The sequence below is a fragment of the Saimiri boliviensis genome, chromosome 6, assembly GCF_048565385.1.
Source record: "Saimiri boliviensis isolate mSaiBol1 chromosome 6, mSaiBol1.pri, whole genome shotgun sequence".
Taxonomy (NCBI): domain Eukaryota; kingdom Metazoa; phylum Chordata; class Mammalia; order Primates; family Cebidae; genus Saimiri; species Saimiri boliviensis.
The window spans coordinates 133,650,268-133,663,823 of NC_133454.1; the positions used below are offsets into that span (position 1 = coordinate 133,650,268).

Consider the following 13,556-nt stretch of genomic DNA (forward strand, 5'->3'; position numbering starts at 1 on the left):
TGGTGAAACCCCGTCTCTACTAAAAATACAAAAAATTATCTGGACATGGTGGCGCGTGCCTGTAATCCCAGCTACTCAGGAGGCTGAGACAGGAGAATTGCCTGAGCCCAGGAGGCGGAGGTCGTGGTGAGCCGAGATCGGGCCATTGCACTCCAGCCTGGGTAATAAGAGCGAAACTGTCTCAAAAAAAAAAAAAAAATTGTGTTGCACATTTATGCAGCATGGGCCCATTGACTGTGTTGTGCATTTGTGTATCATAAACACTTTATTTGCTAGAGCTGGGGGTCTCTGTGGCCCGGGCTGCAGTGCACTGGCTCAATCATATTAGGTTGGGGCAAAAGTAATTGCGGCTTTTGCTTATTTCCAGCCAACCTGAGAGCTCACGGCGTCCCAGAACTCCTGGGCTCCAGCCTCGAGCTCCTGCCTCAGCCTCTCGAGTATCTGGGACCACAGGCACGGGCTGCCACACCTGGCAGTCGTGTGTGTATAGCGTATTAGCTGTGCTGTTGCACTGTGTCACGTGCATGTGTGTTGTGCATGTGTCATATACGTATTTACTGTATTACACTACGTATCATGTAGGTGTTTGTATTCCTACCTAGAATGTCAGCTCTAGGAGGACGGGGATTTTTGTGTTCTGTGAAATGAAGGAATGGATTTAGAAAGTGGATTTTAGAGGGGGATTTCCGCCGGGAAGTGATGGGGCTGAATCCAGAGTCTCCCTCACGCCCCAAGCGCACACACACTGGGGTCTCAGCGGCCCAGCAGGGTTGAGGAGAGAAGACTCCAGGACCCGAGGACTGTCCACTGCTGGCCCTGTCCATCAAGGCCAAGCCTTGTCACAGCGGTTTCTGCAGTCAGGGAGCCCCTGAGACTCTCTTTCCTCACTGGAGATGGGGGCATCAGGGGGCGGGGCCATCATCCTGCCTTGTGAAAATGGGATGCTGGAAAGATTGTGAGCACCTACTGGCACCGGGCCTGGCCAGATGCAACAGAAGCCAACGGTAGTGAATCCACAGGAGAATGTATCACCAGGGCGTGGGGGCTGCTCCCCACTGTGTGCTCACACCTCCCACCCAGCACCCGGCTTCTGCTCTGTCTCTGTCCTGGCCTCCCGTCCCAAAGTCCTCAGACACTGGACACCTCTGGGCCTAGGCCACAGCCTCAGGGATGGTCTCATTCTTTTTATTTATTTATTTATTTATTTATTTATTTATTTGAGATGGACTTTCGCTCTTGTTACCCGGGCTGGAGTGCAATGGCGCGATCTCGGCTCACCGCAACCTCCGCCTCCGCCTCCCGGGTTCAGGCAATTCTCCTGCCTCAGCCTCCTGAGTAGCTGGGATTACAGGCACACGCCACCATGCCCAGCTAATTTTTTGTATTTTTAGTAGAGATGGGGTTTCACCATGTTGACCAGGGTGGTCTCGATCTCTTGACCTTGTGATCCACTCGCCTCGGCCTCCCAAAGTGCTGGGATTACAGGCTTGAGCCACCGCGCCCGGACTTATTTATTTATTTTTTTAAAGATGGGGTTTCCCCATGATGGCCAGACTGGTCTTGAACTCCTGACCTCAGGTGATCCACCCACCTCGGCCTCCCAAAGTGCTGGGATTACAGGTGTGAGCCACCTCGCCCGGCCAATGGTCTCATTCTTTTTTTTTTTTTTTGAGACGGAGTTTCGCCCTTGTTACCCAGGCTGGAGTGCAATGGCGCGATCTTGGCTCACCGCAACCTCCGCCTCCTGGGTTCAGGCAATTCTCCTGCCTCGGCCTCCTGAGTAACTGAGATTACAGGCATGTGCCACCATGCCCAGCTAATTTTTTGTATTTTTAGTAGAGACGGGGTTTCACTATGTTGACCGGGATGGTCTCGATCTCTCGACCTTGTGATCCACCCGCCTCGGCCTCCCAAAGTGCTGGGATTACAGGCTTGAGCCACCACGCCCGGCATGGTCTCATTCTTAACAGAGAGGGACGATGACCTGCCTACCCTCAGTCTACAGTGGCACAGTTCTGGAGGCTGCTGCGCCATTCTGCCAGGCAGGGCTCAGGCAGTGAAGGGTCATTCCGCCAGCTCTGGTAGGTGCTTAATTAACTGGAGTTCTCAGGGTCCTTACTGTGGCTTGGTGGGGGTGGGGGTCTTCAAGGGGAAGGGCTGGAGGGTCCCAGGAGAGGAAGGTGGGTGGAGTAGTCGTGGGGCTGGGGAGGAGGGGTCCCCCAGAGTGTGGAGACGAGGGCAGGTGCCGGGCCGGTCCTGGACGGGACAGGGTGCCGTGTCTGGGCCTCCCACATGCCTGTCCAGGGCCTCTGGGCTCGAACGTTTCCCAGAAGCGAGAGCAGGGTCCTGCAGTTCTCTCCACAGGGGCTCAGACTAGGGTCTTCTGCCCTGCTCTGGCCACCTGGGCCTCAGAAGATTGAGCTGAGATCCTCGGGAGGTTCTGGGTGGCCGTCCAGGGCTGGGTGTGCGATGACCAGATCGGGCTTTGCTCTCTTCACAGCCCGAAGCTCCTGTAGTGACTGCTCGCTCAGCTCCACAGAGGCCAGGCTGCAGCCACACACACAGAGCAGAAGCGGGGTCAGCGGTGGGGTCAGCGGGGGGGTCAGTGCTTGCTGTGCGGGCAGGTGGGCTGCAGGCAGTGGCATGGCTGTCGGCTTAGGCTGTGCCACAGGCACTCAGTGACAGGCCATGGTTGATTGGGAGGTTTGTCAGAGGCTGGGGGAGGGGCAGAGGCAGGGCCTTAGGGGTGGCAAAAGGATACTGGGGTCACTGGCCCAGGCTGTGGGCCAGATGAACGGACGAACATGTGGTCATGCAAAGCGGTTGAGGCCCGGCGCTGCGGCCCGGGCTCCAGAGGGCGGGGAGTCAGGGCTGGGTTCCCAGGCTGGTGTTTGAGCTCCGTCACTTGGGAGGCCCTGGGAGCCCCTCTTCTGGGTCCAGGCAAAGCCTCCAGGCACCCGCCCCCACCCTGGGTTGACAGGCTGTGTCCCCAGCACCCTTCCCATCCCTGCCTCCACCTGAGGGTCTGCAGGCTGCATCCCGGGTGCTGCAGGACTGCACACAGGTAGGTCACCATGGGGGCGGGCAGCTGGCAACCACTGAGATCCAGGGTGGTCAGGGCCGGGCTCTCTCGAAGCATAGGCACCAGGTACTGCAGCCCTCGCTGCGGACCAGACAGCTGCACCCTGTGGGAGGGCAGACCTCAGGTGCTGCAGGGTGGTGGGGGTATCCCTCGGCCCTCCCAGGCCAGGCCTCACCTGAACGTCTGCACCTGGCACTGGGGCCAGGCTAGGCCCTCACTCAGCATACGCAGGCCGGCCTCACTGAGCCGGCTGTGGAGGAGGCTCAGCTCCGTCAGCGTGGGGGCTGCCCTCAGGGCCTCGGAGAGGTCTCGGCAGACTGCGTCAGGGAGTTTGCAGTGGGACAGCCTGTGGTCAAGAAGCAGGTAGATTTACCTGTAGGCGCCTCAGCCGCCACTCCACCTCCAACTGCACAAACTGCCCAAGGTTCAGCTGAGAGGTGCCTGGGCACCACGCCCCTCCCTGGATGCAGCGGAGCCTGCCCTGCCCTTTGTAACCACGCACCCTTGGAGAGCTGAGTCCACTTCTCCCTGTGACACTCTCTTTTTTTTTTTGAGATGGAGTCTCACGCAGTCACCCAGGCAGGAGCACAGTGGCGTGATCTCGGCTCACTGAAACCTTCACCTCCTGGGTTCAAGCAGTTCTCTGCCTCAGCCTCCAAAGTAGCTGGGATTACAGGGACCCACCACCACGCCCGTCTAATGTTTGTATTTTTAGTAGAGACGCGGGTTTCACCGGCTTGGACAGGCTTGTGGGGAACATTCCCGTGTGAGACCCCTAAAAGGCGTGAGTCTCACTATACGGTGAGTTTGATCCCAAACACAGTTTCCTACTGGAGGCAGTCGAGCTATCCAGAAATATAGGAACTGAAAGATGAATGATCAGTTTCTAATATCAACCACAATATCGTTTGGACCTAAAACTATGCGTTGCTGCTAGACTGAGTGACCCCCTGCCGGCAACCGGTTCCTGCTTTTAACCTTTTTATGACTTTAAGTATAATCCTTAAACCTTACTTACCAGACTGCCTTGTACCCTAGATAATGGTTTAACTGTCGATATTTGCAAAGCAAAATGCCACCATAAGGGATGGCTTTGATTCCTGACTCAGAGATTCCTGAATGGGGAAATTGAGTTAAGTTGAGTTAGGAGTAGACAAAGGAGAATCCGGTTAAAAGATATTCTGATAAGCAAAACCAGAAAACCTTTTCACATCTCAGTTCTAAAACAAGATCAAACCAGAGATACCTGCAGCCAGGAGGAATAATGTCTGGATGTAAACAAGCTTTGTGATCACAGGAAATTGTTACCTTTTACAACCACTGATTGTGTATCTGACTTTTCAATTGTATAGGCCCTGTAAGGTATACATTTGCATTTCCTCTTGCAACCATTGTGTATCTGATTTCTCTATTGTATAGGGCTTGTGAGGCATACATTTGCATTTCCTCTTACTATGACGTAAACCAGAGCCAAGAAAGTGTATTTATTCCTGGCCTTTGAAAAATAAAATTTGCTGTTTAGGCACAGCCTATCAGCCCTCCAGACGCCTCGCTTTCTCTCTCTCTGTCTTTATTATTTTCCCAGGCGCACTCCCTTTTCCAGGTATTGGGACCCTCTTGCAGGTCGAGAGACCCCCGGGCAGACGTGCCTACCCGTCCCGGAGGGTCCACGACACAGGCTGGTCTTGAACTCCTGACCTTGTGATCCGCCCACCTCAGCCTCCCAAAGTGCTGGGATTACAGGCGTGAGCCACCGCGCCCGGCCCCTACGACACTCTGCACGAGCTCTTCCGTGAGCTGCAACAGACACGTTTCAACAGATCTGCCACGCAATCGTCCGCCAGGTTGGGCTGCGCCAACTCAGTGACTTAGCCAGTCCCTAGTGGTTGGGTAGTTGTGCTGTTTCTACTTTTTTTCACCATTATAAATAATGGTGTGCTGAGCATCTCAGTTTACCAGCAGAATTGCCGGGCCAAATGAGGTCACCTTTTTAGCTCTCACGTTTATCTCGAGGTTGCCATGCCCCCCACCCCCACACAAGCTCCTTTGCTGAGTCTCGGTGAACGTCTGAGGTCCCGATTTTACCAGGCTCCGTCAGGACTAGGTCCTGATTTTCTCGTCCTTTCTGCTCACCTGGTGGCAGTTGAGAGTAACTGGAAAGTTACTGTCGTGTAAGAACTGGACGTGTGTAGCCATAGTAAGTCTCACCCCAGCTCTGTGGATCTACTGACCCCCCTTCACAGGGGAGGAGACGGAAGCTTAGACAGACGGACTTGCCACTGGGCACACAGAAGCAGGCTAGGATTTGCAGACAGCCTGACCCTGAAGCCTGAGCCCTAACACCTTGCTCCACTGTTTCTAAGAACCCAGTCGTTTCCAGTGGCAGCTTCCTTCGGAAGGAAAATACACTCTTGCCTTCTTTAATTCCTCCCTCAGTACGCTTAGCTGCTTTCCACTCACACAGGGTCCAGCCTTTCCCGACAGGTAACCTGGTAATGATGCCCCAGACCCCGTCCCCTCCTCCCTCCGGCTCTGGCCTGACCCCTCCGCCTTCTTTCCTAGGCCACACTTCTGTCTCTGCCCAGGGCATCCTGCTCTCAGCCCCTCCATGGGAAGGGCTGGGGCATGGCCACTCACGTGAGGCTGCTCAGACGGCACAGGGGGTCAGTCATGGCCTGAAACAGTGGATGGAGAAGGGAGGCTGGCAGTTGTTTTGCCGTGGCTCGGGAACTGCTGGGGGAGAGAGGAAGGTGAAGCCCACCCTGCCCCATGGCCTCCCAGAAAGGACCCCTCCCTATCTCCAGTCCTGCAGTCTCAGAGCGGCCCCTCCTCCTCACTTCCAAGCTGAGCAACCCCCTTCTTCCTCCCCCCACCAATCCCAGAGTGAAACCACTCATCTGTGGCCCTCGTGCCATCCCACTGGGGTATTTAAGTGAGGCCAGTGGGAGGGTGTCACCCACATCCCCCACATGGGTGTTTGGGTCCCCAGGCCCAGTCCCTTCCAACATCGTGACATTCATTCTCTCAACAGATGCCAGGCCCCTAGGTAGGAGCTGAATTGGAGCTAAATTCAAAGGAACTCTGGCAAAAGCCTTGCCCTGGAGGAGCTGAGGGTCTGGTGGAGACCTGGGGCAGACGTCGTGGCAGGGTGGTCAACAGGGCACTTCTGGAGCCAGTTGGGTCCCCAGCCAGCTGGGGGAGCCAAGGCAGACTTGTAGGACAGGCAGCAAACACTATTCTAGGTGGAGGGAATGGCAAGGCAGAGGCTCAGGGCACAGAGGGCATCGTTTGTTCCAGAACTCATTGTCAGAAAGTATAATGGGAAGAAGGGCTGGGCCAGAGCTGCAGGGCCATACTAGGAAGTTTCCATAGGCTGTGGACGGCTGAGGGTGGACATGGTGAGAACACCCTGGGGAAGAAGAGAGGCACTCAGTGGTTGCCTTACAAGGGGGTGGTCAAACGTCCCCATCTGGGGAGCCAGGGTCTGGTCTGGACATGCTCCCCATGCCAGATGGACACAAGTGCACGGGTTATGCACTGCACACACACACACACCTCCCAGACGGACACAGGTGCACGGGTTATGCACCGAACACACACACCTCCCAGACGGACACAGGTGCACGCGTTATGCACCGAACACACACACCTCCCAGACGGACACAGGTGCACGCGTTATGCACCGAACACACACACCTCCCAGACGGACACAGGTGCACGCGTTATGCACCGAACACACACACCTCCCAGACGGACACAGGTGCACGCGTTATGCACCGAACACACACACCTCCCAGACGGACACAGGTGCACGCGTTATGCACCACACACACACACACCTCCCAGACGGACACAGGTGCACGCGTTATGCACCGAACACACACACCTCCCAGACGGACACAGGTGCATGCGTTATGCACCACACACACACATCTCCCAGATGGACACAGGTGCACAGGTTATACACCACACACACACATCTCCCAGATGGACACAGGCGCACAGGTTATACACCGCGCACACACACCTTCCAGACGGACACAGGTGCACGGGTTATGCACTGCACACACACACCTTCCAGACAGACACAGGTGCATGGGTTACACACCACACACACACACCTCCCAGACGGACACAGGTGCACGGGTTACACACCACACACACACCTCCCAGACGGACACAGGTGCACGGATTACGCACCGCACACACACACCTCCCAGACGGACACAGGTGCACGGGTTATGCACTGCACACACACACCTCCCAGACAAGAGAGCATTTCTGTCCCGGAGACGCACCTGCTGCCACCCAGGCTGGCCTGCAGCCGCTTCCCCAGGCTCTTCTTCTTCTTCTCCTGTGCAGCAACCAGTCTGCAGCTGATCAGCCGCAGTGCCTGTCCAGGGGGGCAGCACCTCACGCAGTAGCTCAGAACAGCCACATCCATGCGGCTGAAGCGCACTCGCTGCAGCGCCAGCTCGGGGAGCCGGCTCAGGGCCTGGCGCACAAACGCGTCCTCCTGCGTCTCGTACAGGCAGTACAGCAGCTCTAGCGAGTAGTTGGGCTCTTCTCCCTCCTCTCCTTCCTCCTCCTCCTCCTCTGGCTCCTCCGTGTCCTCAAGCCCTTTGGCCTCCTTGGTCACCTCTGGTGCCGCTCCAGGGCAGCCCTGTTCCTGCACCCACCGCAGGGCCTCCTGCTTCACGCGCTCCGAGGCCCTGCAGCCGAAGTGGCGCTGGATGTCGCCCATCCGCTCCGCGCTCAGCAGTCCGAAGAGGAAGCGCGTGGTGAGCACCAAGTGGCTATGCGGCTGGGCGTCCCCACGCAGGAGTGTCCCCACGCCGCCGGCCGCGGTCCCGGGCACGCCCTCGTCCTCCAGCAGGTAAGACAGTGCGGCGAGGAACTCCTGGAAGCTGTGGTCGAGGAACTGGTAGGTGACCTCCGTCTCCAGCACGCCCGGCCGCTCCTTCTTGCTAAAAAACTGCGTCTGGACTTTGGAGTCACGAAGCTCCAGTTGCTTCAGTTCCTCCTCTGCAAACTGCGCCCTGCGCTGGAGGACGCCCTCGCGGGCCAGGCGGCACAGTTTGCGCAGGTCGCCCTGCACCCGGGGCCGGTCGGCTGCGGGAGCCGAGCTCAGCACGCTGGCGACGAAAAGCAGGTACACGGACGTGGTGGTCTTGGACGTGCGCGACAGGTCCCGGCCGAGCTCCAGCTGCTGGTGCAGCACGGTGCACACGATCCAGCACACGAAGGGCACGAAGCACAGCGCGAACAGCGTCTCGTTCTCCTTCACGAAGCGGTAGGCGCTCTCGGCCCTCCTTTCGTTCCCGAAGAACTTGTAGAAATACTTCTTCTTGTCCTTGTCGGAGAAGCCGCGAACCTCCGCGCACTGCGAGGAGCACAGGCGGCCCTGCAGCCTCCCGGGGTCGGCGGCCCGCGTGGTCACCAGCAGGAGGGCCGAGGGCAGCAGCGCCTTGTTCAGCAGCCCGCCCAGCACCCGCGCGCCGCTCGCCGCTTCGAAGGGGTCCGTGCAGGGCGCGGCCTCGGGGCCCCCCAGCGCCGGCAGCTCGTCAGCGCCGTCCAGGATGAAGAGCAGCCGCTCCGGCTGCGCCAGCATCCGCTGCACCGGCGCGCCGCGGTCGGGGCACTGGTCCAGGATCAGGTCGGCCAGGCTGCGCGCGCCCGGCCGCTCCAGCAGCTCGCCGCAGGGCAGGAAGAAGGCGAAGTCCACCTGGGCCTGGTAGAGCTTGCCCGCCGCCCAGTCGTACAGGATCTTCTTGGCCGCCATGGTCTTGCCGATGCCCGCCGGGCCCTGCAGCACCACGGTCAGCGGCCGCCGGCCCTCCTCGTCGCCGCGGAAGAGGCGGTTGAACGTGTGGGTGTCCGAGCGCCGCGCGCGCTGCGGCTCCGGCTCCTCCGCGGGCCCCAGCGCCTCCTCCAACGGGGCGGCGCTCTCGGGCGCGATGAGCAGCTTGGTGAAGCGCTTGGTGATCTTCACGGAGCGGGCGTTCCTCTCCTTCACCCGCGCGTGCCGCTGCAGAACGTGCTCCCGGTACTTCTTCTTGTACTCTGGGCGCAGGGGACACGGCGCGGGATGGGGTCAGGCCGGGCGGGCTGCGACGGCCGCGCTCCGGAAGCCCTCGCCCTCCCCGGCCCCGCCCAGGCCTCAGTTTCCCCTGCGGGACCACAGTCCGCGCCCCTGCCGGCCCTCCCCACCGGGTCGTCCCCGGGACCCTCCGAGCGGGGCTGGGACGCTCGCGCCGCAGCCTCGGGCCCCAGCAAAAGACACCCACCGGACACGGAGAGCTGCGCCGCGGGGCCGAGGCCGAGCCCTGCAAGGGAAACGGGGTGAGGCTCCGCCGAGGGCGGGAACAGGCGGAAGGCGCCGCGGGGGTCCCAGTCACCCCGAGGAGCACAAGGGGTCCTAGCCCGGGGGCCCGCGAATTTGCGGATCAAACGCGCGGGCCGGGGGCGCGCCGGGGTTCCCCGGGGCCGCGCGGGGGAGGGCGGCCCAGCCTCTGCCCAGCCCGGGGGGACCTCCCGCCCCGCGCTCACGCCGCAGCCGTTGCTCCTGGAGCTGCGCAGCCACGTCGCGCGCGTCTGCCCTCTTCAGCGTCTTGCAGGTCACCTCCAGCGCGGGCTCCGGGCCGTAGAACTGGGCCAGCTGCTCCGCGAGGTCCATCGCGTCCGCGCGCTCCAGCCGCCCCCACGGGATGCTGCGTCCATCCGAGCCCGCGTCGCGCAGCTTGTGGCGGAAGCGCTTCAGCTGCTCCTGGCTCAGGTCCTCCAGCGCGGCCTGGAGCAGCTCGCGGGCCACGGCGAAGCGCAGCCCGGCGCTGGAGGTGGGCGGGCGCGGGTTCATGGGTGGGCGACCCTGAGGGGACTCTGGCGTCCGAGAGCCCACCGCAGGCAGGGCCTCAGGGAGCCCCGGACGAGCATCGTGTGGATCCGGAGTGGAGGACCCCAGATTTCGCCCTCCCCTCCCCGGGCCCGGGTGGGGGCATCTTGGTGTTCTTCACTGTCTGGGGGTGAAGTGGGCACTGGCCACCGCTGACCCGAGCTCGGGGGGGGGGCACTGTTCTCCCCTGCACCTCCCTTTCTGCTTCTTTCCTTCCACACCCCAGGCCAGGCCAGGCCAGTGGCCCCAGGGAGGTATTTCCAAGGAACCCTAGGCTCTCTTCTTTCCTCTCTCTTCCTGAGCCTGGAGCAGAGCTGGCCTCCGCGGCAGCAGGCACTGCCAGGCCCAGGTGGTGATCCTGGGGTCCCCACCCTGGCCGCCCTTGGTGGGGCCAGGGCCTGAACCTGAGCCTCTGGTGAGGAACAGACTCCACAAATGCCCTCTGTGGGGATGCAGTCCTTAGACTTCTAAGCCTGAGGATGAGGGCAGCAGAAGGATGTGGGCAAGGGTGGAGAGCCCCAGGGAGTCAGCGGGTGAGGTGGAGGCCTCAGAGATATTCCCAGTGACCACCCCGGGGTCAGCACTCACCTGGAGCAGGGGGCGTCTGAATGGTCCATGGGGTGTCTTCCTCCCTGGGTCTAGCACTCAGGGGCAGAGGTGGGGACCAGAGAGGTGATTCCTTCACAGGCTTTCACAGGCTGAGCTGGAGCCAAGCCTTAGAGGTTGTGCAGCTTGGTCCATTCCCCGGGCCCACACGCCCCAGCTCAGCTGGCACGAGATGCCATTGTGCACTGTGGCACACGCACAGCATTGCCCTTTAAGGGCTCAGCTTGGTGAACTTTGATTTTCTCATGTATTCCATTAGTTCCCCAAGAACCCTTGGGTGTGGCATCGGGGCATGGCTGCGAGTAGGTGGCTTTCACCTGTTTCCGTGGCGCCTTCCACCTGCTTCCGCTCAGAGTGGGAACAGGTGGAAGGTACCCTGGGGGTCTGAGTCACCTGAGGGGCACGCGGGGTCCTGGCCCTGGGGCTCGAGAATTCGGGTTTCTCAGGGACTTGGGGAGGAGGGCGGCCCAGCCTCTGCCCAGACAGGAGGGACCTCCCACCCCAAGTTCCAGGAGGAGCCTGGCAGCAGCAGCCTGGGGACACAGCCAAGTGGACCCTTCCTTGCTTCCCGACCTCCTGCTGGGGCCCCTCCTGTCTCACCTGACTGCTGGGCACAGAGGGAGAGGGAGAGTGGCCTGGAGGGGGCTGCCGCCAGCGCACATCCTGGCGTGTGTGTGTTTGTGTGTGTGTGTGTGTGTGTGCGCGCGCACGCGTGAGCTTTTCAAAGGCCTTTGATGAACATGAACACATCTTGCTGGTTCTCACAGAACCTTGGGAGGCACCAGGCCCAGGTAGAGACAGCTCGAGAGCCCTGTGTGGGGAAGCAGCCTTCCCCTGGGCAGGCCCAGGGCAAGGACAAGGCCCTTGTTCCAGGCCACAGTATGGGCAGCTTCCAGCAGTAGAGGAGGGGATGGCGTCTCTCTGGGGGAGAGCCCTGGGAACAAGCTGTGAGCAGCCTGAGAGGCTGGCCTTGGCCCTGTGTCCTGGCCTGGCTGCCTGAGAGGAGTGACTGCCGTGGGCACCCGGCTCAGAGGCAGGGGCCGTCCATTTGGGGGTCTCAACTCCTTGACCTGTTGGCCCTGACTTAGCTCTCCTGACAGGCTGGGATTCTGCAAGACAAAGCCACAGCCTGGAGAAAAACGAAGGTGCTTCAGAGCTCGGCTGTGGGAGAGTCTGGGTGCTGCCAGCTCAATGGGCATCCCTGGGCCCCCTGGCCACTGCCCAGCCTGAAGACCCAAGGTGGCCTCAGCTACCTCTCACTCAGACCTACTGTAGCCCGCAGGCTCGCCCACTCAGGGGCAGACGCAGCCCTCCCAGCCACACTCCACTGCTCCTAAACCCGCATCCCCTTTTCTCTCTCTGCAGCACGGATGATCGAACACAAGCTCTGCCCAACGGCTCCGCTCATCTGCGATGGGAAATGCACAGGTGAAGAGCACGGTCTCCCGAGCCATGCTGCCTGGGGTCAAACCTGGCTCCACTGCCCGAGACTGTCACCTTGGACGCGTTCTCAGCTTCTCTGGGCCTCCATTCTCTCCTCTGTAAAATGCGGCAGTGAGGGCACTAATGCAGGGCTGGGGGAGGAGCGGCGATGCACGTGTCTGCATGTCCTGCTGGTCTCCTGCTCCCTCCGCCGTGTCCTGTGGCCTGTGACGGCCTCCGCCCGGCTGTGCTGCCCTTCTGCAGCTGTGTTTTCCGGGCCATCAAAAGCATCTCCATCCCTAAACCCACTTTGGTTCCGATTTTACTTCGCATCTCACCAGCACTTAGCATGGATCATGGTCTTTCCCCTGAGATGTTCTTTTCCTGCAGTCAAAGGGAATTGAGGGGCCAGGTGTGGTGGCTCACACCTGTAATCCTAGCACTTTGGGAGGCCGAGGCAGGAGGATCACCAGCTCAGGAGTTCGAGACCAGCCTGGCCAATGTGGTGAAACCCCATCTCAAATAAACGAAAAAACAAAGGGAGCTGAGGGCCACAGGACAGAGTGGTCACTGGGGCAGGAGTGTGTTGCCGTGGCTCCTTGGCATTCTGGCAGGTGGGGAAAGGTTCTGAGGCCTGTGGTGTGGGGTTGCCTGGGTCGGGCGAGCCTCCGCATCTGCAGAGGAAGGACCCCACCATCAGCAGACTCTGCCCTATCCGCTCTTAGCACCTGCTGCTAACGGTCCTGGTAAGGGGTTTGGTAACAGGAGCCAACAGTTCCCAGAGTCCTTGACCTGGGTGGAAACCTGGGGATGAGGAGGGGCCGCAAGGCATGGGGCCACACGGGTGGGTAAAAAAGGCCAGAGAGTGGGGAGAGGAGAGGAACAAGTGAACAGACGAGGGAGTGGGAGGGGTTGGGGGGAGCAGCTTGGCCTGCAGTGCCCTTTATTCTGGGTCTGCTTTGCCCACAAAGCCTAGCTTCTGAGCAGAGCCAACTCCCGAGTACGACCAGAAATCTTTAACAGTAATTTCGACTTCTTTGTGTATTTCCTCAAAGGCCCCTTCCACGGGGATTGTGCTACCCAGCAAAACTTCAGGAAGGTCTTTAATCCTCTCTCTCTCCCTTTGGGTTTTCCCTCGTGGCTGCTGCTGACCAGGCCTCCCTGGAGTCCTCTTGGCTGTCTCTCAGCCTCCCCTTGGACCCTCTTCAGGAAACGGTTCTCACGTGTGTCCTGTGCCCTGAGCAGTGTCCTTCTTTCCCTGCCCTGAGCATTCTACTTTCACATCTCAGCCTCAGAACGAGGACACCTGAAGGCTGACAAATCCGATCAGTTGGATGACACGGACCGATTCATAGAAAGACACAAGCTATTGAAACTGGCTCCCAGAGAAGTAAAAAAAAAGTCTGAGCAGAACTATGATATGGTTTGGCTCTGTGTCCTCACCCAAATCTCATGTTGAATTGTAACCCCCCATGTTGGGGAGGGACCTGGTGGGGGTGATTGGACCAGGGAGGTGGACTTCCCCCTTGCTGTTCTCTTGATAGTGACTGAGTT

At 59.8% G+C, this 13,556-nt stretch overlaps 1 protein-coding gene across 1 annotated transcript; it reads right to left on the minus strand.

Moving 5' to 3' along the window:
- Positions 1–1,828: 1,828 nt before the first annotated feature.
- NLRP6 (NLR family pyrin domain containing 6) lies at positions 1,829–10,591 on the minus strand. The gene is given in 10 exon segments (XM_074401943.1): positions 1,829–2,547; positions 3,018–3,185; positions 3,258–3,428; positions 5,720–5,812; positions 7,381–9,145; positions 9,370–9,408; positions 9,632–9,958; positions 9,961–10,277; positions 10,346–10,447; positions 10,563–10,591. Coding segments are annotated over 10 exon segments (3,150 nt in total). The 3' UTR covers positions 1,829–2,408.
- Positions 10,592–13,556: the final 2,965 nt, after the last annotated feature.